The sequence below is a fragment of the Phyllobates terribilis genome, unplaced genomic scaffold (assembly GCF_046119375.1).
Source record: "Phyllobates terribilis strain yellow unplaced genomic scaffold, ASM4611937v1 Scaffold_11__3_contigs__length_659146591, whole genome shotgun sequence".
In the NCBI taxonomy this organism is placed as follows: Eukaryota; Metazoa; Chordata; class Amphibia; order Anura; family Dendrobatidae; genus Phyllobates; species Phyllobates terribilis.
The window spans coordinates 306667301-306692213 of NW_027362771.1; the positions used below are offsets into that span (position 1 = coordinate 306667301).

Here is a 24913-nt window from a genome sequence, read left to right on the forward strand (position 1 = left end):
CCCAATCCCAGTATGCGTGGCACCCCTCACCCCCAATCCCGGTATGCGTGGCACCCTCATCCCTAATCCCGGTATGCGTGGCACCCCTCATCCCCAATCCCGGTATGCGTGGCACCCCTCACCCCCAATCCCGGTATGCGTGGCACCCCTCACCCCCCAATCCTGATATGCATGGTCCCCTCACCTCCCAATCCTGGTATGTGTGGTACCCCTCACCCCCCAATCCTGGTATGTGTGGTACCCCTCACCCCCCAATCCTGGTATGTGTGGTACCCCTCACCCCCCGATCCTGGTATGCGTGGTACCCCTCACCCCCAATCCTGGTATGCGTGGTACCCCTCACCCCCCAATCCTGGTATGCGTGGTACTCCTCACCCCCCAATCCTGGTATGCGTGGTACCCCTCACCCCCCAATCCTGGTATGCGTGGTACCCCTCACCCCCCAATCCTGGTATGCGTGGTACTTCTTACACCCCAATTCTGGTATGTGTGGTACCCCTCACCCCCCAATCCTGGTATGCGTGGTACCCCTCACCCCCCAATCCTGGTACGCGTGGTACCCCTCACTCCCCAATCCTGGTATGTGTGGTACCCCTCACCCCACAATCCTGGTATATGTGGCCCCTTCATTCCTTTCACACTGTACACACATACTAAAAAAATAAACAGTTATACTCACCTTTCTTCTCTGTACTCCAGCGCTGCTGCGTCCTGTTCTGCCGGAGGCCAGGGGAGGAATGCAGCGCCGGAGCACCGCGCTGTCCGGCGCCATTTTGCTGAAGACACACTGTAAATGTGTCTTCAGTAAAATAGAGCCAGATAGCGCTATGCGCACGCGCCGATCCGACGCCTCACTCCTGCCCCGGTCTCCAGCGAAGAGAAGCGCCGCGGCAATGCTCCTCCCGGTCAGGTAAGTATGCAAGTATGGCGCCGGAGATCGCGGTATGCGTTCAGTGCCTACGCATACCGCGATCTCCGGCGCCATACACCTCCTCTTACCTGTAATGGCTGGATGCCTGCTTCTGTCTGGAGCCAGACTGCGCGTCACGCATGTGTGGCACCCCAGGGGTCTGGTTTCCACAGTAACAGCAATGTTATGTCTGAGAGCAGGTGGGAGGTCTCTTGGTCAGGAATCCTATGCATGCCACACCTCCTGCCCAGTCCTGGGAGGGGAAGAACTTCCCCTATATAAACCTGGGGCTGAGGCAGGGTTAGAGAGTTCAGAGGGAGAGTTCAGCCAGGAGGGCTGACAGGGAGCTGTGGCTCCGGCTGGGCCCAGCTCCTGGGCCATGCCAGAAGTAGAGACAGAGAAGAGAAGCAGCTATGGGAAGAAACAACAGGAGCTCTGTGGGAGCAGTGTTACAAGGAGTCAGGGGCTGGCAGCTGCAGAGCTCGCCCTGACTGAGAAGTTATCACCGGACCCGGAGTCCGAGGCTGTGGGGACTAACTCCTATCCAGCAGCAGAAACCGACCGGCAGGGGATTGCAGGTCCTCTGGCCCAGAAACCCGAAGGCACAGTCACACGCGTGGGACCAGCACCGCCGTCGTGGAGCGGAAGCTACTAGAAGGCCCCGAGTCACCGGCCATACGGGTGAGCACCACACGGTACACTCAGGGACGTGGGCTACTTATACCCGCTTCTAGCAAGGTAGCCAGAAGAGTATCGTTAGTTTGGGAGGCCTACAACTCCGCCTGGCCAGGGGAGATCCCATCTGCTCAAGGACTGACCAGGCCCCAATCGCTAGCCAGTACTCCGGGAGGGTCTATCGTTGTCACCAGTAAAGACCCTGAACTACACCGTACCGTCTCTGAGTGGTTCCTGCTACCCCCATCATCCACGTCGGCTGCCCTGAGGCCATACCCCTCCCGTTGGGGGTTATACTATCACGCTGCACAATCCTACCACCGGCCTCAGCGGTCTGCCCTGCAGCAGCAGCTCCTTAGCTGTACTCAACGGGTGGCGTAGTCGTCCAACATCTACCGCTAATACAGCGCCACTTAGTCTGACTCCCTGGGCACGGACCGGATCACCGCCACGAGACTACAACCCTCAAGAGATCCGGCTCCGGGTAAGCTCCCGCATGCGCAACGCAGCGCGACACAGGCCCAGGGGCGCGTCACATGCGCAGTCTATCGAGGCTTCAGACAGAGGTACGCATCCACGGTTATATTATAGATTTTGTTATTTTTCATGACTTTGCTGTGTTTATTGAATCACTTAAATAATCTTTAAAAAAAATTGTTTTGTATATTTATGTTTGACAACAGAATAATTCTAACCCACATATTTCTACAGACTGTAATATCTACTGCTACAGGGGCAAAGGGTGATCGTGGCGATATGGGACCAATGGGTCCCCCTGGGCCACCAGGACCACAGGTATGGACACATACTTTATATTTTGTAGTTAATTCAACTGTTGTAATATAAGAATACTGTTGTAAAAAGAATTTGTATAGCTGAGAAATGTAGCTCTGCTTGGACCAAAGCTTTTTTTTTATTTTACATTGTTTTACGCACTAAATCAGAGAGAAATTAATTGGGTTGGTTGATTTCAAACCATATTGTTATGGAAACCATTGTAGAAATAAGTTACCTTGTTAAAATGCTTATGCAGTCTGATCTCATTTAAAGAGATATGGTTGTTTCATCAACACAATAAAATAAAGATAGCTGCAAAATGTAAATCTAAATATATGATCATCTTCCCAATTCATAACATTCAGATAAGTAAATGTAATTTAGCTTGTGATATTCACATGAATTTATGTTTCTCTTTTTGTATTAAGGGTGTTCCTGGGAAAAATATTGAAATGAAGGTAAGGGATGAGATAAACCTTGCATTCATGCCATCAACTTGTTTGTTTCAAACATATATTATATTTAGAAGTTGAAATACATAAATAAGAGGGGCATACTTGATATATTGGATACAAAAGGAAAAAAGAAAACTTTGCCAAAACATGGGCAGAAAATGCTATCATGAGACCCTAAATTACTCCGTAAAGTAGTAAAAAGAAGATTTGCAATGGTGTAAAAAAGTGTTTGCCCCTTCCTGATTTCTTATTCTTTTGCATGTTTGTCATACTTAAATGTTTCACATCCCAAGACAAATTTAAATATTAGACAAAGATAACACAAGTAAACACAAAATGCAGTTTTTAAATTGTAGATTAAGGTCTTTATTATTAAGTGAAAAATAAATAAATCCAAACCTACAGGGTCCTGTGTGAAAAAGTGATTGCCCCCCCCCCCCCCCTAAAACATAAATTAAATGTGGTTTATCACATATTTGGGAAGCTGAGTTCAATTTCCCTTGTTGCACACAGGCCTGATCACTGCCACACCTGTTCTCAATCAGAAATCACTTAAATAGGAACTGCCAGACAAAGTGAAGTAGGCCAAAAGATCCTCAAAAGCTAGACATCATGATGCGACCCAAAGAAATTCAGGAACAAATGAAAAACAAAGTAATTGAGATCTGTCAGACTGGAAAAGGTTATAAAGCCATTTCTAAAGTTTTGCGAATCCAGCGAATCACAGTGAGAGCCATTATTCACAAATGGCGAAAACATGGAACAGTGGTGAACCTTCCCAGGAGTTGCCAGCCAACCAAAATGACTCCAAGATCACAGCAACGACTCATCCAAGAAGTCACAAAAGACCTCACAACAACATCCAAAGAACTGCAAGCTTCACTTGCCTCAGTTAAGATCAGTGTTCATGACTCCACCATAAGAAAGAGACTGGGCAAAAATGGCATGCATGGCAGAGTTCCAAGATGAAAACCACAGCTGAGCAAAAAGAACATTAAGGCTCGTCTCAGTTTTGCCAGAAATCATCATGATGATCGCCAAGACTTTTGGGAGCATATTCTGTGGATTGATGAGACAAAAGTTGAACTCTTTGGAAGGTGTATTTCCCATTACATCTGGCGTAAAAGTTACACAGCATTTCAGAAAAGGAACATCATACCAACAGTAAAATATGGTGGTGGGAGTGTGATGGTCTGGGACTATTTTGTTGCTTCAGGACCTGGAAGACTTGCTGTGGTAAATGGAACCATGAACTCTGCTATCTACCAAAAATCCTGAAGGAGAATGTCCAGCCATCTGTTCGTGACCTCAAGCTGAAGCGCACTTGGGTTATGCAGCAGGACAATGATCCAAAACACACCAGCAAGTCCACCTCTGAATGGCTTAAGAAAAACAAAATTAAGACTTTGGAGTGGCCTAGTCAAAGTCCTAACCTTAATCTGATTGAGATGCTGTGGCATGACCTAAAAATGGCGGTTCATGCTCGGAAACACTCCTATATGGATGAATTACAACAATTTTTGCAAAGATGAGTGGGCCAAAATTCCTCCAGAGCATTGTAAAAGACTCATTGCCAGTTATCGCAAACGCTTGATTGCAGTTATTGATGCTAAGGGTGGCCCCACCAGTTATGGTTTGGATTTCTTTTTCCCTTGATAATAAAGATCTTCATTTAAAAGCTGCATTTGTGTTTAATTGTGTTATCTTTGCCTAATATTTAAATTTGTTTTGTTATCTGAAACATTAAGAGTGACAAATATGCAAAAGAATAAGAAGTCAGGATGGGGGCGATCACTTTTTCACACCACTGTATTTTCTTTTCATACAAGAAAGATTCAATAATGCCAACACTTCCTAAAATCATTTTGCAAACATCCAAGGGTAAGTGGAGTGACATCAAACACGACAGCAGATCCCGACCACATTTACTGCAGTTATAATGGGAGCTAGCACTACAATTGGTTTTCTTGCCAAACGTGAGCAACTGCTGTCCGTAGTGTTTAAAAGTTGAAAGCATGAATACCTTTTTAATCGTTTTTCATATGTTAATTCATTAAAAAATATTACATTTTTTGAAAAAAAAAATTAAAACATCGATACTATATATTTTTTAAATTGTTTTACATTTTTGCTACGATAAATTCCCTTCAAAAAGTGCTGGCAGATTTCTACGATATGCCAACATTTTCTAATTGGTGAATGCCCAATTCATCCCCAAAATGTAGTGAAAGAGGAACTACTACTGGCCAGTAGCACTGCTGTGCTGGGAAAAACTTTGTAAGAGCTGCAGCAGTATTCTAGCGCCCCTTCATTCTCTGTATCTGCAGTGTTGATAAAAACCTCTCTCAATGTTAAAGACTTATTTTTTGCTGATAATTTTAGAGTTTTACATTATGTAATTTTTGGGTTGTGAAATTCACATTCACATATTTAAAAAAATATATATGTAAAAACACTTGTAATAAATATTTGAATAGCTCTTTGTAAGGATGATATGTATTCCAAAGACTTTATCAGAATGTTAAAAGATGGGCACTTATATTTTTCAATACATATACGGTATATGTAGGAACTAGAGAGCAGAAAAAATGCAATAGGGTCTTACCTGGAATAAAACAAATTTAAAGGGAACCTGTCACATCCTAGCTACCCTCTGCTGGCACCGCCCATGTATTTGAATATTGCTTCCGGCGAGTGCTATTATTATGGGGCACATGCGCATTTGTCCATGTCAGGCCGCTGGTACCGCACCTGCGCATTGAGGCTGTGTGACTACCAGCTTCACTGCGCACGCTTGCGCAGTGAAGCTGTGTAGTTCGCAACTTCCCTGCGCATGCGCTATGACGCTATGTTCCCGCACGTGCGCAGTGAGGCTGTGTGGTTACCAGCTTCACTACATACGCGCGGGGAACTTAGCATGTACACAATGAAGCTGGTAATCACGCAGCCTCACTGCGCAGGCGCGGGACCAGCGGCCTGACATGGACAAATGCGCCTACGCCCCACAATAATAGCGCTCGCCAGAAGCAATATTCAAATACATGGGTGGCGCCAGCAGTGAGTGAATGCTGCGCCCACCCATGACTGAATATGACAAGCACGCCCCTATGACTGAACGAGCAGGTGGGATCTAAGTATATTAAAGGTTATAAAATCATTATAGCTGCACCAATTTTAATGACAAAAGCTTGTTAGTGATGCACATTGTATCGCTAGCAACGCTATGGGGGCAGTGTAGAGGGTAGCTAGGACGTGACAGGTTCCCTTTAATAGATAGGTTAGCTAGCCTGATGGAGTTGTGTTCACACAACAATGTATGGGTATGAAAAACTCCAGCTGCTTCAGATCCACAGATCATCCGACCGATGCAATGGATATTGGGAGGGAAAAACGTGGATATTTCCGTGCTGCTGATGAGTAGATTGTAGATCCAATAGTCAGGAATTTATATAAATGTAGTTTTTAATCTATGCGTTCCGAAGCACACACACTTTTTCTTCAGTATATAACCAGATATCCTGAAGAAGTGTGTGTACCTCGAAACAAGTAGATTAAAAACGCATTTAACCAAATACCTGACTATTGGATCTTCAATCTACTCATCAGCAGTGTGGAAATATCCATGTTTTTCTCTCCTATATCCATTTTTCAATATTTGACATGTTATGGCTTTTAACTATGAAAATCTGCTGATGTGCTGTATTACAATTACCACAATTATTTCAATCCCTATAAGGTTGGGTTGAGATGGCCGTATTGGAATCCAGTGTTGGCGCTGCCTTTCATTGCATGCATTATTCTGGTCCCTAAAACAGATCAAAGCAGTGCATTCTGTGATTTTTTCCATGTGAACCAATGGACTGTGTAGATAGAATAGGCCATTATTTTGGCACACTGACTATAATGTTGCTTTCGGCTCTATGTGTGCGTGCGTGGTCCGAGCTCCACACGGATACCCCGTGGACCAATTATACACTCGTGTGAATGAGCACTAAATGGCAAGAGAAGAAATTAGATAGTTTTTCTATCATGTCAATCATGTATTAATAGATTTGCAGTCAGAACATGTGCAAGTCACTTACAGGTATTGCCTTTGTTTTAGAAAATGCCCAAGTTTTTAATAGCTTTTACCTTCTTTTTTTCTTAGGATTTGGAATTGTTGTTAGACTCATATGGTATTAAGGCAAGTATAGATATTTTTTAAGAGAACTTGTTGTCTCGTGCCATGTAGTCCTCCTGCTCTGTGCAACCTTGCCGCCACAACTGATTAGCAGCTTTCTGCCTATGCACAGTGTAAACAAAGAGCTGCCAATCAGTGGTGTGGGCGAGGTTATACAAAGCTCAGCATTCAGAGAACTGCTAGATCTGCAGCAGCAATAAAATAGATTTTAGCAAAACTACAGCAGCAGACAAGTAAGTGATACATTACTGGAATTAGGGTCTCTGTCCCTACATCATGCTGCTCTCAAATGATATAGCAAAAACCTGGTGTTACTATAAGTCGAATGATTACTATTGCTACAAATTTACTAGTGGTATTGCTAACTTGTCGAATAGTCACTGATCTGCTGTAATTATTTTTGATACATTGTGCAAAGAGTATTACATTTATTATGTCATTCATAAATACTTTTAGTTAGCAAATTACATTTGTTTGATGTACGGAGAGAACTACTATGGTGCATTAAATGGGACATCACCTTCTTGACAGAAATCTTTCCTAAAATATTAATCCCTTACCGACATCCGCCGTACATGTACGGCGCAAGTCAGCAGCAGGTGTATGGAAAGGGCTCATATCCGGCAGATAATGGCTGTTTCTATTAAAAGTATTAAAAGCGCTCCAGCATTGGTTTGCGTCATGCTATGCGCCCATCGGTGTTCCTGTAATATGATCACAGAGTGCTGATGGGTTACTATGACAACCGCGGGTCTGGTTAAGACCTATGTGCTTGTTATTATGGAGCTCTCATGAAACTCAGCTTGTGGCTGGGCTTAACTCCTTTATGACTTCGTACGTAATAGTACAAACCACGTCATAACCCCCGGCTCAGCAATCTGCTCATTGCCTGTATGTAGCAGAGCCGAACAGGCAAGTGCTGCTACTAGTCTCTCATGGAGACTATTGAAGCAAGCAAAAATAAAAATAATATAAAAGTTTAAATCACCCCCCTTTCGCCCCATTTAAAATAAAACAAAAAAAACCCATATACACATATTTGGTATCGCCGTGTTCAGAAACACCCGATCTATCAATATAAAAAAAATAGTTAATCCAATCGGTAAATGACATTACGAGAAAAAAATTATAAACGCCAGAATTACGTTTTTTTGTCGCCGCAACATTGCAATAAAATGCAATAACGGGTGATCAAAACATTGGATCTACCCCAAAATGGTATCAATAAAAACCTCAGCTCGGCATGCAAAAAATAAGCCCTCACTCGGCCCCAGATCCCGAAAAATGGAGACGCTACGGGTCTCGGAAAATGGCGCCATTTTTTTTTTAGCAAACCTTGGATTTTTTTTCACCACTTATGTAAAAAAGAACCTATACATTTTTGGTATCTACGAACTCGTAATGACCTGGAGAATAATAATGGCAGGTCAGTTTTAGCATTCAGTGAACGTGGTAAAAAAAAAAAAAACTGGAATTGCACTTTTTTTGCACTTTTACAGCACTTGGATTTTTTTTACCGTTTTCCAGTACATGATATGGTAAAACTAGTGATGTCGTTCACAAGTACAACTAGTCCCGCAAAAAATAAGCCCTCACGCGGCCATGTTGACCTAAAAATAAAAAAGTTATGGCTCTGGGAACAAGGAGAGCAAAACAAAAAACGAAAACACAAAAACGGAAAATGCTCCCGTCATGAAGGGGTTAAAAGGAGACTGTGATTGTTGCTGTATGCAGCAATTTATCCCAAAATGGTATCAGTAAAAATGTTGTCTCACCCTGCAAGTTTGGTATCGTCATAATCATACTGATGAGGAGAATCATATTGCCAGGCCTTTTTTACTACACAATGTATGCCGTAAAATCAATTCCCCAAAACTTTGTCAGAATTGTAGGGGTTTTTTTCTCGCAATTATACCGCACTTGGAATTTTTCTCCAGTTTTCTAGTACACTATGTGGTAAAATGAATGGTGTCATACAAAAGTACAACTCATCCTGCCAAACACAAGCCCTCATATGCTATGTGCACAAAACAAAATAAAAAAAGTTATGACTCTTGGAAGAAGGGGAGGGCTAGGACGGGTAATTGGTTAATAGGACAGGTGCCTGTGAGCATGTGCAGCAAAAAGCTCTACTGCTGTGACCTGAAGATAAAATGTACCACTTAGGCTATGTGCCCACGATGCAGAAATGAAGCAGAAAATTTCTGCAGCATTTCTGCATCTCCCTGGCAGAAATAACGCATGCAGATTGTACATGCGTTTTTCCTGCAGAATACATGCGGATCCACATGCGTTTCCGCATGCAGATTGACAAGCGCTTTTCCAGGTGATTAGCATCACTTGGAAAGTGCTTGACAACTAGGTCACACTATATAAATCCATGCAAACAGCAGTGTGAACCGTAAAAATGAAAACAAATAAAGCTATACTCACCCCCGAGGCCCCGGCGTGGCTGCAGCGCTCGTTCCTGTCTGGTTCCCGGCTGCCGGCATATCGCGAGACAGAGCGGTGATGGGCCTGCGGTCACATGACTGTGACGTCACCGCAGGTCCTCAAGCCATGCCGGCATTCAGAGAGAAGCCGCCGGACAGATGAATATAAACTTTATTTGTTATTTTATTCTTTTTTTACAGGTACAATGGTACCCAGGTCTGGAGGAGAGTCTCCTCTCCTCCAGAACTGGGTACCATCCGCACATAGAGATGCATAGAAGCCGCTTGTACCAATGTACAGTCGCGGTTTCTATGCGTTTCAATGCAAGTCAATGGCGGAAGTTCCGCTGCGCTTCCGCAAAATTAAATGACATGCTGCGGATTTTTGTTCGCAGCATAAACGCTGCGGAAAAATCCGCAGCATGTGCATAGAACATGCGGAATCCCCTTGGGGACCATGGGGTGCGGATTACCTAGCATTTAACAAGCGTTTACGCTGCAGAAATTCCGCATCATAAACGCTTGAAAAACGCTACGTGGGCACCCAGCCTTAGGGTATGTTCCCACGATCCGGAGCCACCTGCGGCCCCGACGCTGCAGAGCGGCCACGCGGTTTCTGCCCTCATTTATGCAAATGAATGGCCGAAATTTTTTTTTTAAATGCAGTCTTTCCTCATAGATGTTAGTCTATGGGGAAAGTCCACATGCGGACCCGCAAGAGAAATTGACATGCTGCGGGTCTGTCAGTTTCCGCCGGTGAGCGGCAGGTGCACCGAGACGCATAGTGGACATGCTCACATGCAATTGCCCTATTAACATTCTAGCACAGTTTTCTATAAGTGTAATAAGATAGCTTCCATTTTAATGTACTATAGTGATTACCTCCCAAGACAAAACAAATATGATTTGCCAATTAAACATATTTAGGAAATCATTTATAACAACATTTTATTTCATTATTTTCTATTCCACAAAAAATCTATTTAACTCAGAGGAAGCCTCATGAAGTGATCATATTAAAAGTAATTTCTCAAATACATATCATTTAGAAGTTGATAGAAAACCTTTGCAGTGATAGTATATTGGTTTTATACAATATTGCCAAACTGAGCGTTTACGTGTATTGGGGAGTCGTGAGAGATAGCTATGGTCCAAAGCTTGTTCGGTTGACAGCTATCTGAAGTGCATAAACCCAAGATAAAGTAGTAGATGTTGTCTGCTAGATTATTTACTTCTATTATTCCTTCTACATTCCAAATGAAATCAATGTATTATTCTGTTTTAGTTAAGTCTCTTGAAGGAATTAACTGATCATCTCGTACAAAATGGAGTTACAGATTTTTTTCAGCATTTCTCAATCTCTAAGAAGGATCGGACTGCAAAGAAGAAACAGAATTTAAAATATACAGTAGACAATTTTGTAAGTTAAATACATTTATACCAAAGACATATGATTGAGGCAAAAAAATAATAAAGATAAAAATGTAAAATGCTACCATGGAAAACTATGACAAACCTCTGTGGAAAAATATACATTAAATGGGTTATCCAGGATCAAAAAATCATTGCTGCTTTCTTCCAAAAATAGTGGTATGTTGTTATACCTATACCACGTAAAACTTATGGATAGATGTGGAGCTGTTTTTTTTATATATTTTTTTTTAAGGCAGCCATGTTTTTATTTAAATCCTGAATTATCCTTTTAAGAATGATAATTAACTGTCAATTAGTGATGAGCGAGTATGTTCTGTCCGAGTATGCTCGGGCGAGCACCGAGTATTTACAGCGTGCTCTGTGATGTGTTTGAATCACTCCCGTGTGCATGATTTGCGACTTTTTGACAGCATTGATACATGTGAGGAATGTCTGCTTCTTACACATTCCTCACATATATTAAAGCTGTCAAACAGTCGCAAATCATACACAAAGGAGCGATTCAAACATATCACCGAGCACGCTGTAAATACTCGGTGCTCGTCCGAGCATACTCGGCGAAAGGGTTAATAGAACATACTCGCTCATCACTACTGTTAATATTAAATAATAATAAATTATAGTGAAAGTAATAGTAAACAATATCGACATAGAAAACAACTATGAGAAATATAACAAATTAGCAAAAAAGTAGTACAATCTGAAACCAAAAATCATTATTATTTTTTAGCAAAAACCAATGTGATATGCGATAATTGTGTGTTGTATAAATCCAAAGTGTGCCCACCAATGGCAAAATCTACTGCCATCTCACACCTTGACTTTGCTGTATCACATGCAGGGTACTTCCAAACATGAACTTTCAAATGAAACTGAGGATTTAAATTTAAGTACAGTTCTGGAAAACACATTCACGGTTGAAGGCGGTGAGATACTAAAACAGGTAAAGTCTGAAGTAGCAAAGTACTTGGTCTGGCTAGAAATGTAGCAATGGTATGTTTAATATAACAAAATAGTGATGTTCTGCTGAAAAAAATAAACATACGGGAATATGAGCCATAAATAAAAATCACAAGGAATCTTTATTAAATAAATCACAAACACATAAAAAAACTTTTTAAAAGGAGAGTGTCAGACATAGGCAAAACCATAACAATAGGTCACATAAAACAGCAATACTGGTCACTGAATATCTTAATATATGCAAAAAAGACAAGTTCCACACAGAGCAATTATTATAATAATGAATATATGGTGGAATATAATAATACCCAAAAGAGAACCAGTGGAGACTGATAGGGAAAGAAAACAATATCCCTAGGGCAAATCTCTGCCAAATAGTATATATATGGGCAATAAGAAATTAGCCACTGATAATGTTTTACTCCTGTAAAAGTAAAACATTTTCTGGGTATAAGAACAAGATAAAACATAAATACCCTTGCAGCAGCTGTTTGCAAAATAAATTAGCCAGGGTGTAGTGATAGCACACTCAGTGGGGTAATCAAATCATCCCTAAAACAAGTGACAAATAATGCAAAGTATGGAGAAAAGTCTCGGAGGAAGCAATACACGAAACGTGCATCAGGGGTGCTCCTTTGGCTGCCATACAGGTCTTATATACTTCATGGTGACTTTTCACCCACATACAGTTGTGCTCAAAAGTTTACATACCCCGGCAGAATTTTTCCTTTCTTGACTTTGTTTCAGAGAATATGAATGATAACAAAAAAACGTTTTCTCCACTCATGGCTATTGGTTGGGTGAAGCCATTTATTGTCAAACTACTGTGTTTTCTCTTATAAATCTTAATGACAACCAAAACCATCCAAATGACCCTGATTAAAAGTTCACATACCCCAGTTCTTAATACCGTGTATTGCCTCCTCTAACATCAATGACAGCTTTAAGTCTTTTGTGGTAGTTGTGGATGAGGTTATTTATTTTCTCAGATGGCAAAGCTGCCCATTCTTCTTGGCAAAAAGCTTCCAGTGTCTGTAAATTCCTGGGCTGTCTAGCATGAACTGTGCGCTTGAGATCTCCCCAGAGTGGCTCAATGATATTGAGGTCAAGAGACTGAGATGGTCACTCCAGAACCTTCACTTTGTTCTGCTGTAGCCAATGACAAGTCGACTTGGCTTTGTGTTTTGGATCGTTGTCATATTGGAACGTCCAAGTACGTCCTATGCGTATCTTCGGGGCTGATGAGTGCAAATTTGCCTCCAGTATTTGCTGATAATGTGCTGCATTCATCCTTTCTTCAACTTTTACCAAGTTTCCTGTGCCTTTGTAGCTCATATATCCCCAAAATATTAGCGATCCACCTCCGTGCTTCACTGTAGGAATGGTGTTCCTTTCATCATAGGCCTACTTGACCTCTCTCCAAATGTAACGTTTATGGTTGTGGCCAAAAAGTTCAATTTTGGTCTCATCACTCCAAATTACCTTGTTCCAGAGGTTTTGAGGCTTGTCTCTGTGCTGTTTGGCGTATTGTAGGCGAGAAACTTTGTGACGTTTGCGCAGTAATGGCTTTCTTCTGGCGACTCGACCATGCAGCCCATTTTTCTTCAAGTGCCTCCTTATTGTGCATCTTGAAACTGCCACACCGCTAGTTTTCAGAGAGTCCTGAATTTCAGCTGATGTTATTTGTGGGTTTTTCTTTGCATCCCAAACAATTTTCCTGGCAGTTGTGGCCGAAATTTTTGTTGGTGTACCAAGCCCTGGTTTGGTTTTTACAGAGCCCCTGATTTTCCATTTGTTAATCACAGTTTGAACGCTGCTGACTGGCATTATCAATTCCTTGGATATTTTTTTGTATCCCTTTCCTGTGTTATACAGTTCAACTACCTTTTCCCATAGATCCATTGACAATTCTTTTGCTTTCCCCATGACTGACACTCCAGAAATGTCAGTGGCTGGATGAAAGATGCAAGAGTCTGTCTGGATCCCAGAAACTCACTCAGCTTTTATGCACACACACTGATTACAAGCAAACAGGTCACAGGTGAGGATGTTACCTTTATTAGCCAGTCAAACCCATTTGTGTCAAATTCTGTGCATGTTATCAGGCCAAAATCACCAGGGTATGTGAACTTTTGATCATGGTCATTTGGATGTTTTTGGTTGTCATTAAGATTTAAAAAGAGAAAACACAGTAGTTTGACAATAAATGGCTTCACCCAACCAATAACCATGAGTGGAGAAAACGTTTTTTTGTTATTATTCATATTCTCTGAAACAAGGCCAAGAAAGGAAAAATTCTGCCGGGGTATGTAAACTTTTGAACACAACTGTATGTTCCAGCAAAGTGGATGTCTTTTATTGAAATCTCCTGCCCACTGTGCTTTTTTATGCTGTGTAAACTGACCTACTGCGCATTTTTGAAATTCGCAACATGTCAATTTACCTTGCTGAGTTAGAAATCAATTAGATGGGGAAAATCCGCAAAATAAAAAATGCATACGCACTTCCACTGAAAAAATGCATGTATTCTTTACATGATTGTATCAATAGTGTTTTGTCAAAGCCAAAAATCTAGGAAGTATCATAAACAAAATTGTTCTAATTAAAAAAAATACATACCAAAGGGAGCCAAAGACTGCAGCATTAAAAAATCATGATAAAAATGCATGTAAAAAAAGCACTCCAAAATGCAATACAAAAGTGCAAGTAGCCTATTTTACATAAGAGGTGTAGAAATGCTGCAGAAAAACATCAAAAACTCACCAAATTTTCTGATACGATGCGGCATTCATCCTGCGATCAATTTTCACCAAATTCCCTGTGATGCACTAGCTCCCACACCTCTAAAACAACAGAGATTCCTCTCCATGCTTTCAAGATGTCCTTCTCTTATAAGCTTTGTTGACTTCTATCCAAAAATAGTGTTTACTGCTGCGTTCATCAAGTTTAATTTCTGTCTTACCACTCCCAATAATATTTTTCGAGGAGGTCCCTCTATTTGCTCTTTGACACGTTGTTATTGTTAGGGCTCATTCAGACATCAGGGATTTTTCTCGTACGCAAAAACAATACGTGTTTCATTAGTGCTTTTTATCAGCGTTTGATCAGAGTGTAAGTTTTTTCCATCAAAGTTTCATCAGTTTTTCTCAATTGAAAAAATTAAATAATGGAGGTTTCTGAAGCTCCTCATATCAAACAGCCTGTGAAAAATGGACAGGTAGCATCCAAGTGCTGTCTGATATTTTCACGGACTCATGGACTTGCATTAAACAGTTTGATCCGGTACTCAGATCAAAATTGGATATGTCTTTGCGATTTTGTGTTGACCACTCAGTCCACAAAAATACATGGATGCTCCATAGACTATAATAGGTACAAGTTCTGTTTGTGCAAAATACGGATAGAACTGGTATGAGAAAGAATGGGGTCTGAATGAGCACTAAGGCTATGTGCACACTGTGTGTTTTTTATGCGTTTTCGCTGCGTTTTTCCGCTTGGTAATGCACCAAAAACGCTAGGTAATCCGTGTGCCAGCTAATGCAATGACAATCCTAATGTGCTGTGCATATGATCAGGAATTTTCCTGACAGGATTGTCATTACGTTTAAATATGCAGCATGTCCATTCTTTGTGCATGTCTGCAGCGGTTTTCACCCATAGACTTGAATTGAGTCAGTCAAATCCGCAGCAACATTGCAAGTATAAATATATTTGTGGATTTGCTGCGGATATTTGCTGCATATTTGACTGACTCAATTCATGCCAATGAGTCAAAAAGTCAGCAAAAACGCTGCAAAACCGCACAAAGAATGGTACCCGGCCGGGGAAGATGACTATTCCTCCGATTATCCAACCGCCGCTCCCGCTGTTATCAGGCACGGCTGAGGGGAGAACTAGTCTCCCCAGCTGGCGTCTGTGCGCGGTGTTTAAAAAAAAAAAAGTAAAAACCTCTATTAAATTAAAAAACTCCTTTTTTTCTCACCTATCCGACATCCTCCCTATATCCCCCAGCGACCCGATCACCCGGCAGTAGGCAATACACTGACGGGAGTGCTATTGCTCCCGGCAGTGTATATTGCTGCGCTGCCAGGCCCGGGACTGAGTTCACCTGAGTTCATCAGAATTTTCCCACTTCAACACTGATGGAGTAAATGAGGCTACCAGGGCTTATCAGTTGATCTTCAGCTGATGAACTCAGGTGAACTCAACCCCAGCAGCGCAGTGATGTACACTGACAGGAGTGATTACACTCCTGTTAGTGTATAGTGCTGTCTTTTACTGCAGTCACATCAGTGATTGATGTGGCTGCTGTAGAAGTGACCCGGATCACCGTGGGACACTGGGATTACGTCATGACGGTGGACAGGTGAGGGATATGGTTGTTTTTTATTTTTACAGGAGACGAGGGATTCGGGGATTAGGCGTTAGGTGAGTATGCTGTTTTTTTTATTCCTAAGTAAATTATTACAACCGTGTGTAATTTCATTTTAATAAAATACTTTATTCTGGCCGTGTCTTTATTGAAAAAGCGTCAAAAACCTTACTACGGGGTTAGTAATGGGGCGTCTTATAGACGCCCTCCATTACTAACCTGGGCTTCATGTCAGCCGCCAATGCAAGGCTGACATGAACCCCAATCTTATTTCCCCACTCGCCACCTCTACACGGCAGCGGGAAGAACGGAGGCTAAGTGCCAGATTTAGCGCATCTTATGGATGCGCCATTCCTGGGACTGCTGAGAGCTGATATTATTAGCCACGGAGGGGGCTAGTGTCCATGGCCTCTTCCTTGGCTATTAATATCAGCCTGCAGCTGTCTGTTTAGCCTTTTCTGGTTACATTTTATAGGGGGGACTCTACATCAATTTTTTTCTGGGGCCCCCTGTAATCTAGCCTGTAAAGGCTAAGCAAACAGCTGTGGGTGGTTATTAATAGCCAGGGAACATTTTTGGCTAATGGCCCCTTCCCCGGCTACTAATATCAACTCCCAGTGGTCGGCTTTCCCTCTACTGGTTATGAAAATGACGTGGGAGCCCACGCCATTTTTCTTAATTTTAGGCTATGTGCCCACGATCCGGACGTAGCAGCGCTTTGGACGCAGCATATTTTTTCTGAGTCCAAAACGCTGCGTTCTATTGAATGCAGGTAAATACGCATATGTTCACTGAACCAGCGAAAATATGCTGCGTCCAAAGCACTCCTGGTTACTGATCATTGGGACATAGAGGCTAACGAAATAGCTGTGAGCTGTTATTAATAGCCCGGGAACATGTTTGCCTAATGGCACCTTCCTAGGCTAAAAATAGCAGCTCTCAGCTGCCCCAGAAATTACATGAATGGGAACGCTAATGAGATTGGGTGTATGGGATTAGCTGACACCTAGCCCTTTTGTTTATTGATGACAAGGTGTCAATCAAACCCTTTCATTACTAAACCTAATTAAAGTAAAGAGTTAAATAAACACACACAGAGTAAAACACTTTATTTGAAATACAAAAGACACATTCTTTAATCATTTAAATTAACCAATATACTCACCCCAGGTCTGACAGTAATCCAAGAGTTAAAGCGATGTCCCACGTTTCTTTTTTTCAAATATCTTTATTTAGCTCCAAAAATCATTCATTGATGTACAAAAAACGCATAAAAAATGCGTCAAAACGTGGAAACCGCACATTTTTTCTGCAGCGTTTTTCCTGCCAAGAGATGCAGAAATCTTAAAGAATTTTCTGCATTCAAATCTTGAACGTGCACAAATAGCCTAAGGGTGGGCTTTCGGGGATAGAACTTGTACTAATACTACACTATGGAGCTGTTCACATGTCCGTGTATTCTTGTGGACTGTGTGGTCTGCATATAATCACGGAGACATGTATGATTTTGATCTGACTGTTGGATCAAACCTACCAATGCAAGTCTATGGGTTCGTAAAAAATCGGACCGCATTTGGATGTCATGCTTGTTCTGTTTATTTTTCATGGACTGTTTGATATGAGAAGCTTGAGAAACCTTCATCAGATTTTTTTCCAGCAGAGAAAAACTGATGAAATGCTAACCAAACTCTGATGGTAAAAACTAACACTGACCAAACTCGGATGACACTCTGATAAAAAAACACTGACGAAGCCCAGACCAATTTTTGTATACTAGAAAAATAACTGAAAACTGAGGCACTGAAAATATAGGCAGAAACCTGTGAATCCAGGGCAGCAAGCGGGGGAAGCCGACTAATTTACAGCATGGTCTTGGAACCTGGTGGCTTTTAAAGTATGTTTTGCTCAGAAACGCCGCAGCACTTCAGAGTCATGCATACCTGGCCAAGATCATTCAGCCAGTGGATGATTCATGAATGCCTATAATTGACCATATAATATACAGGCACTCCTGAAAAGAACAAAAAACCTACAAAAGATACCAGGAGTGGTACAGAGGGAAAAAAGTGTAAATCTTTATTGAAACAATCTTAAGCCCTCATGTCTGAAACCCAAATTCTGCCGGGGGAATAAAGTTCACTTTCTCCCTGTAGCGTTTGGCTACGTTTGGGCGTCGGGTAGGTTAATAACGATTTTAACCTGCAGATTAACCCCATATCTGCAGGTCAATAGTGTTTCTCTGGTGACAGGTTCCCTTTAAAATTATACTTTATTAAACGCCCTTTGAATTTAGGAGACATATGATGGCAAAAAAGAGCAAAAGAAGAAGAAAAAAACTGATTCTGAACCTGTCGGCGTTATTACAAATGTGGTCACAGAGGAGCAAGAGGAAAATACAGAAGAACATGCACTTCAGATAAATATAGACGAAAACATATCATTACCTACGCCGATAACTACTACTGCAGCTGAAGATAGTCCATTCATCATAACCCAAGCCGCTGCGCAATCAGAACGACCAAGTAGAAAGCAGGACAAGGTAAACTTTTGTGTATTTCTTTCTATTATGAAGCACAATTGTGTTACAAAATTAGCCTTGAACCTTATTTAAGAAGAAGTATAAACAAGGCTAAAGCATTTACTACATTAAGATGTTGAAATGATATAGAATTAAGGGATAAATGGAAATAAATGATCACTAGAACTTATCTTTTCTATTTAACACAGGGTCCCAAACAAAACAGAACCATACTCTTTTGAATACACCATGCATCACTTATTGGTAGCCTGATCAGAAATTATGGGAAATGTACTAGTGTCTGATAGCAGATTATCTTCAATGCTTTAAGCCCCTATACACATTAGACTAACATTGTCTAAAACCACCAATATTGATGGGTTTTGCCAAAAATCTAATGTGTATGGGGGCCCTCAAGTTTGTCCCGACAGATGATGTCAGGGAGATAATGATCTAGCATATCTGATTTCAGACTGCCCATCCTTTTGTTCTTTTAAAGCGAACTTGTCTGCAGGATTAAGCCCTATAAACTAAAGGCATTGCTATAATGGCGCTGTGATGCTGATTAATATGATACCTGATCTGAAGGAATCCGCTCAGTGGCTGCTGAATATTCACCTTATGAAGTTTTCAGAAAATGACGTCTTGTGTGCTTCAAGGCACGACGTGGGGACAGGGTTATCTTCTCGTTCTCCGCCACCCCCCCCCACCACCACCCTCCTCTGTTCCTTGTGCAGGTCATTGATTATTCAGTAACCTGCCTCCTTTTTAAAATTCCATGCCATTGCCACCATTGTGTGGGTGGCGCATGCGCAGTGGGAGCCGGCGTCATGTGTGCGGGACTTCATTAAAATGGTGCTGGAGGCGGCATATGCGCAGATCAAGATCTTGGCTCAGGCGCCATTTTATTGAGGTCCTGCACACAGGACGCCAGCTCCCACTGCGCACGCACCGCCCACACAATGATGGCGGCGGTGGTGCATAATTTTAAAAAGGAGGCAGGTCACTGAATAATCTGTGACCTGCACAAGAAACATTGGAGGCTGGTGGGGAGGGGGGAGCAGAGAACGAGAAGAAGACCCTGCCCCCACGTTCTGCCCGAAGCACACAAGACGTCATATTCTGAAAACTTCATAGGGTGAGTATTCAGCAGCCATTGAGCGGATCCCTTCACATCAGGCATCATATTAATGAGCAGCCCAGTGCCATTATAGCCATGCCTTTAGTTTATTGGGCTACATCCTGCTGACAAGTTTGCTTTAAAAAAGCCACCGCCAGAGATGTCTGATAGCGGGTCTCTCATAGAGAGCAATCAATCAGGAAGTACAAGCACTGCGGTGTATGAGATAGTAGGGCATTATAGCTACCAATTGGTCAAACGATGGCTCGGCCGACAGCTGTTTAAAGTGAATGGGGAACTTTAGGCATTGGACAGAATAGTGACCTAGTGGTTAGCACTTTTGCATTCCTGGTTCTTGGATTCCCTCAAGAGCAACTTCAGCCTGCAGGTTGTATGTTCTCTCTGTTTCCATGTTTTTTTTGCATACTTCAGTTTCTTCCCATAATCCAAAAAACATATTGATTGGATAGTTGGCTTCCTATGAGATTAGCCCGTATTTGTGTCCTTGTTAGATCATTAACTGATTATTTATTTGCTATTTATTTTGCTTTGCTTATACAATGTCACCACATCCCATAGCAATGTACAGAATTTTTCAACATTAATAACAAGGGCTCTTAATGTTGAAAAATTCTGTACATAGCTATGGAATATGTTGACACTGTCTCAACAAAGAAAAATAAATAGCAAATAAATAATCACTTAAAATTATCTGATTATATTATATTTTTAGGAGTCTAGAAAAGAGAATAAGAAAAAGAGCCGTCTGGAAAAAACCATCACTGATGGAAGACTGCGAAGCTCGCAGCCTGAGCAGAGTACAGGAAATGACCAGGAAATAAACAGGAGCATTCTGCAACCTACCACTACCCCAATATCAACCGCAGCAGAGATGAACATATTACATATTGTAAAAGAGGACGATATCAGCCATGAGATTTCTTATGACCATGGGACAATGGTAGAGACTCAGACAAAAGTTCCTTTGAAGGTAAAATCTAAGAAGTTAAAAATCCGTGACAATAATATATAGTATATAGCTCTGCATTCTAACATAAATGTGTTGTATTAGTATGTCCGTATGCCTGAGAAAGTAAGAGTCTTAGAAGCATCATAAAATAAGAAATCAGCATGTAATGTGTAACACTCACTTAAAAGGGTTAACTCAACATTTAGTTTCAAGAGAGCATCACTGCTCTGCCTTCTGGCTTCCTGCTTACTGAAGGGCGGTCCACTCTCAATTGATTAACAAGTTAGACCGGCGGCATTGCTGCCTGCTGGCCCAGACTGTGCACTCTCCTATGCTTAAAGCAGTGACAACTGTGCTTCTGCAACATCAGGGGAGAACGGTGACACTGACGCTGGCCCCATCCATCCAGACTCAGAGCAGTGATTACAAACTCTATAGCAAAACGAGACTGCAAAGAGGATCCCACCTATTTTTGTATGTTTGTTGCCTGAGACCACATAAAAGGTGAATTTTTTAGATCAGTTCACTTGGTGTTGGTGCTGTGTGGCAACCATTGCTGCCGTTGTGCTGTGTCTGTTGGGTGGTGTGATCCAGAACTGAGGGGGCTTTATCTGTCTGCATAGGTTTTGTTGTAATGCCCCAAAGTTGTATGTGTATGTACCTTTAAGATGTAGCAGAGCTAACAGCTACCTCATAATGTTTGCACAATGTTCATATTCCCTTTGCAGATAATGTACATGATGGTTTAGTACACAGAAATGGTTTAAATATGCATAAAGTGATGTACTTATTATATTCTGCTCTCAGGAGATTAAGAGTTAATGAATTAGTCCTGCTTTCCATATATGTCAAATAGATCACATGGTTATACCACTTGACCAAGGTCCTTAGCTTAGTACTCAGGGAGAAGGAGAGAGATAGAGACATTAGTGTGAAGTGTGCTGTCCTTGCCTGGAAGCTGAAGGAGCAGGTGGAAGCCCAGAGCTCCTGTGTTTATCAGAGACCACAGCATCAGCTGCAATCAGCTGTGTGATAAGGACTGTGCAGACAAGCAGAAGCTGGGACTCCGGAATCACTGCACCATTTATGCAGCTGCATTACCATATTGGAAATTAACTGTGCTTGCTGCATTGGAATTGGAACTGTGCTTAACCGTCTGTCTGGATTTACCCGTATTTGTATTCAAGAAGTAAAGTTTATCAATAGCCTATTGGCCTCTCTGTTTTTCTGGACTATCAGGAGCACTACATATCATCACACAAGGAAACAGAAGTTAATACAGTGCACTTTGGCGTCACAAACTACATTTTCTTTTAATTTTATTCCTGCCGTAGTGAAGAGGTAATACCCGCACACCACATGGTGTGTGATCTTTGGCAGAGTAGTGCATCACTAGCATTACACTGTGGCACACCTTTGTCTCTCCCTTTTCCTGCCTAGTGTCACAGCAATGATGGCCGCTGATCACTGCTGCGCCTAATAGAGCAGCAACCTACGGCTTATACATTGTAATCAAAATGTTATCCAAGAACCTCATATTCAGTTTTGAAAATTTTGCTTAGATCAATGTGTCTGAAGGGTGGTGTGATCCAGTGGTGTGATCCAGTGCTGAGGGGACTTTAAGTGTCTGCATAGATGTGTTTAGTCATTTTTGTCTCTCCCTCTGAGTGGGTAGTGTCATGCCAGTCATGGATGCGATGCAGGGCTATGCCTAATAAAGCACCATTCTAATCAAAATGTTAGTTTTGAAAATTTTGTCAATTTATTTTTTTCCACAGTTATGCGCTACAGCAAAGAGCTTGTAAACTCTGCGCTCCTTGCCTCGGAGACTAGTCACCACTGACAGACTGCAGCAGTGGCCAATGTGGCTGGTAACCTAGGCAACAAGCTGTACACAATAGAATTAAAAATCTCTCTAAAGATAATTTTTAGTAAGTTACCAGAACCACTTTTTAGTTTGTCAAAGATGTTAAAAACCAGTCATTGATATTTCGAAACATGCATTATTGCTTGTCACCAGATTACACATTACAAACAGGATACATTGTTACATCCATGTAAGTCTGTGTGATACATTTTAAAGTTTTCCAACCTAATATTAAAATCAGTATTTTATAAGTCCAGCTAGAGACTGTCAGTGTATTTATGAGCAAAACCCACTCTGCCTACATAGCCTAACAAACAAGCCGCAGCTTGTACTGAGCAGAGTAAGAGTTCAGTAGCAGCAGGGCAGAGGCACAAGAGCTGTCAATGTGGATAGGTTTTTTAGAACGGAGGTTATTTTTACTCATGAATACTCCAGACTTAGGAATGCTTTCAGTCAGTGGAGTCAAAGAGCTCATATGAGAAGACTTTCAAAAAATGATTGTACAGCAATTCTGCCATTGATATCAAAGTAAGTACACAAAGATCATCATGTCTAAGAGATCTAATTAATAATGCATGCAGTTTATATGGGCAACCTCATCACAGAACCTCTTTGAATTCCAATCTTGGTGACTTGATGGGTTAGTACTGTGTGTGGTTCAAAAAGTGATATTAGTTTAATGTATTTCCTCATAAGTATGTTGTATGCTTAGTTTTTAAAAATACTACTTCATATAACAAAGTAACAAATTTTCCTCTGATGATCGTTTTAGGCAACAAGACAAGGAAAGAAAGACAAAAAGAAAAGTAACCAAGTTGTAAATATGTCCACAGAATTTATTGATGAGCAAGAAATAACTGCAAATTATTCATTATTAGAGAGGTTTTCAGAGGAGGATATCCATAGAGACAGTAAACTGGCAAGTACACAGCAAAGCTGGGTTATTGAGGACAATGAAAGATCCACAACTGCGAATATGGTAAGAAAGCTTGAACCAATATCTTGCTTCAAAATATAACTAATGGAATGACCTAAATACGTATTCCGACTCCCTATCTGGAATTCTGTATTATTAATTTGTTTCACAGCACATTTATCTGCAACCTACAGGTAGATTAATGATACAGAAAACAGCATTTATTTTAGAAAGTTTAAGACCGTATCACACGGCAGACGTGTTCTCAGTGTGATTTTATAAGATTAATACTGTAACAGCCAAATGTATATATGCGAGGACAAAAGCTTTTAGAGTACGGTAAGTCTTTTCTTTAGGGCTCATTTTGTTCCTTTTTTACAATTTTAAATGCATGCAAAAATTCCTACAGCTTGAAGCATCTTGTACAGGTGTTTTTCCAAGACGCAGTGTGTGTAACTGGGTCAGTATATACTTTTCCTCTCTTTAGGATCTACTCCTGGTTTTGACTTTGTGAAATGTGCCAAACTGCACTGTGAAAACCTAGTCTAGTAACGAGACGTTATCACTTATCCATTCTTTATTGCACTATGGGAGAAAAGTGAAGCACTGCACCCGTCTATCTCTGGCAGTCCTATAAAGAATATAAGGACAAAAGTACCCCATACTAGTGATCAGTGGACCCCACCGATCTAAAAATTATCATCTATCCAGGCTATAACATCTTGTTAATAAAATCCCCCTGTAATGTTTTTATACATGGTCTTGCACAATGGAGATTTCTATTAAAACAGTTCTGGAAATATTTTTTATAGAACTTTTTGTTTAATAATTAATAACAGGAGAAAATTATTAAAAGAGAATCTGTCCGCAGGTTTTGCTATTTAATCTGAAGAAGGATAATATAGGGGCGAAGACCCTGATTCCAGCGTTGTGTCACTTATAAGGCTGTATGCTGTAGTTTTAATATAATCAGTGTTTTATCAGCAGGAAATTATCACTGCCTGACTAGGTCTCACGTGCAGGCTCAGGCTCATCTGTGTAACCCCGCTCTCACCACTGATTGGCCGCTTGCTGACAATGTACAGCGTACACAGGAAGCTGCCAGTCAATGGTGTGTGCAGCTCAGCATTATAACCATTGCTACATCTCCAACAGAGAAAACACAGAATCTATCCAAATTACGCCAAGCAGTCCAGTAAGTGATACATCACTAGAATTAGTCTCTCAGCCCCTACATCATACTGCTCTCATATTACACAACAAAAACCTGCTGACAGATTCATCTTAAATAAGTTACTTGGCTTTATGAAATTTATTTCAATTT

General features: G+C 41.4%; 1 protein-coding gene across 1 annotated transcript in view; it reads left to right on the forward strand.

Moving 5' to 3' along the window:
• The window catches only part of LOC141167259 (uncharacterized), a 705047-nt gene that overhangs the window by 357642 nt on the left and 322492 nt on the right, over nt 1–24913 (forward strand). Inside the window, exons 60-67 of the mRNA XM_073654695.1 lie at nt 2297–2380; nt 2791–2820; nt 6965–7000; nt 10715–10849; nt 11705–11818; nt 18492–18737; nt 20570–20827; nt 23446–23652. Of these exons, the coding sequence (XP_073510796.1) occupies nt 2297–2380; nt 2791–2820; nt 6965–7000; nt 10715–10849; nt 11705–11818; nt 18492–18737; nt 20570–20827; nt 23446–23652 (1110 nt within the window). The remainder of the gene's footprint in view (nt 1–2296; nt 2381–2790; nt 2821–6964; nt 7001–10714; nt 10850–11704; nt 11819–18491; nt 18738–20569; nt 20828–23445; nt 23653–24913) is intronic.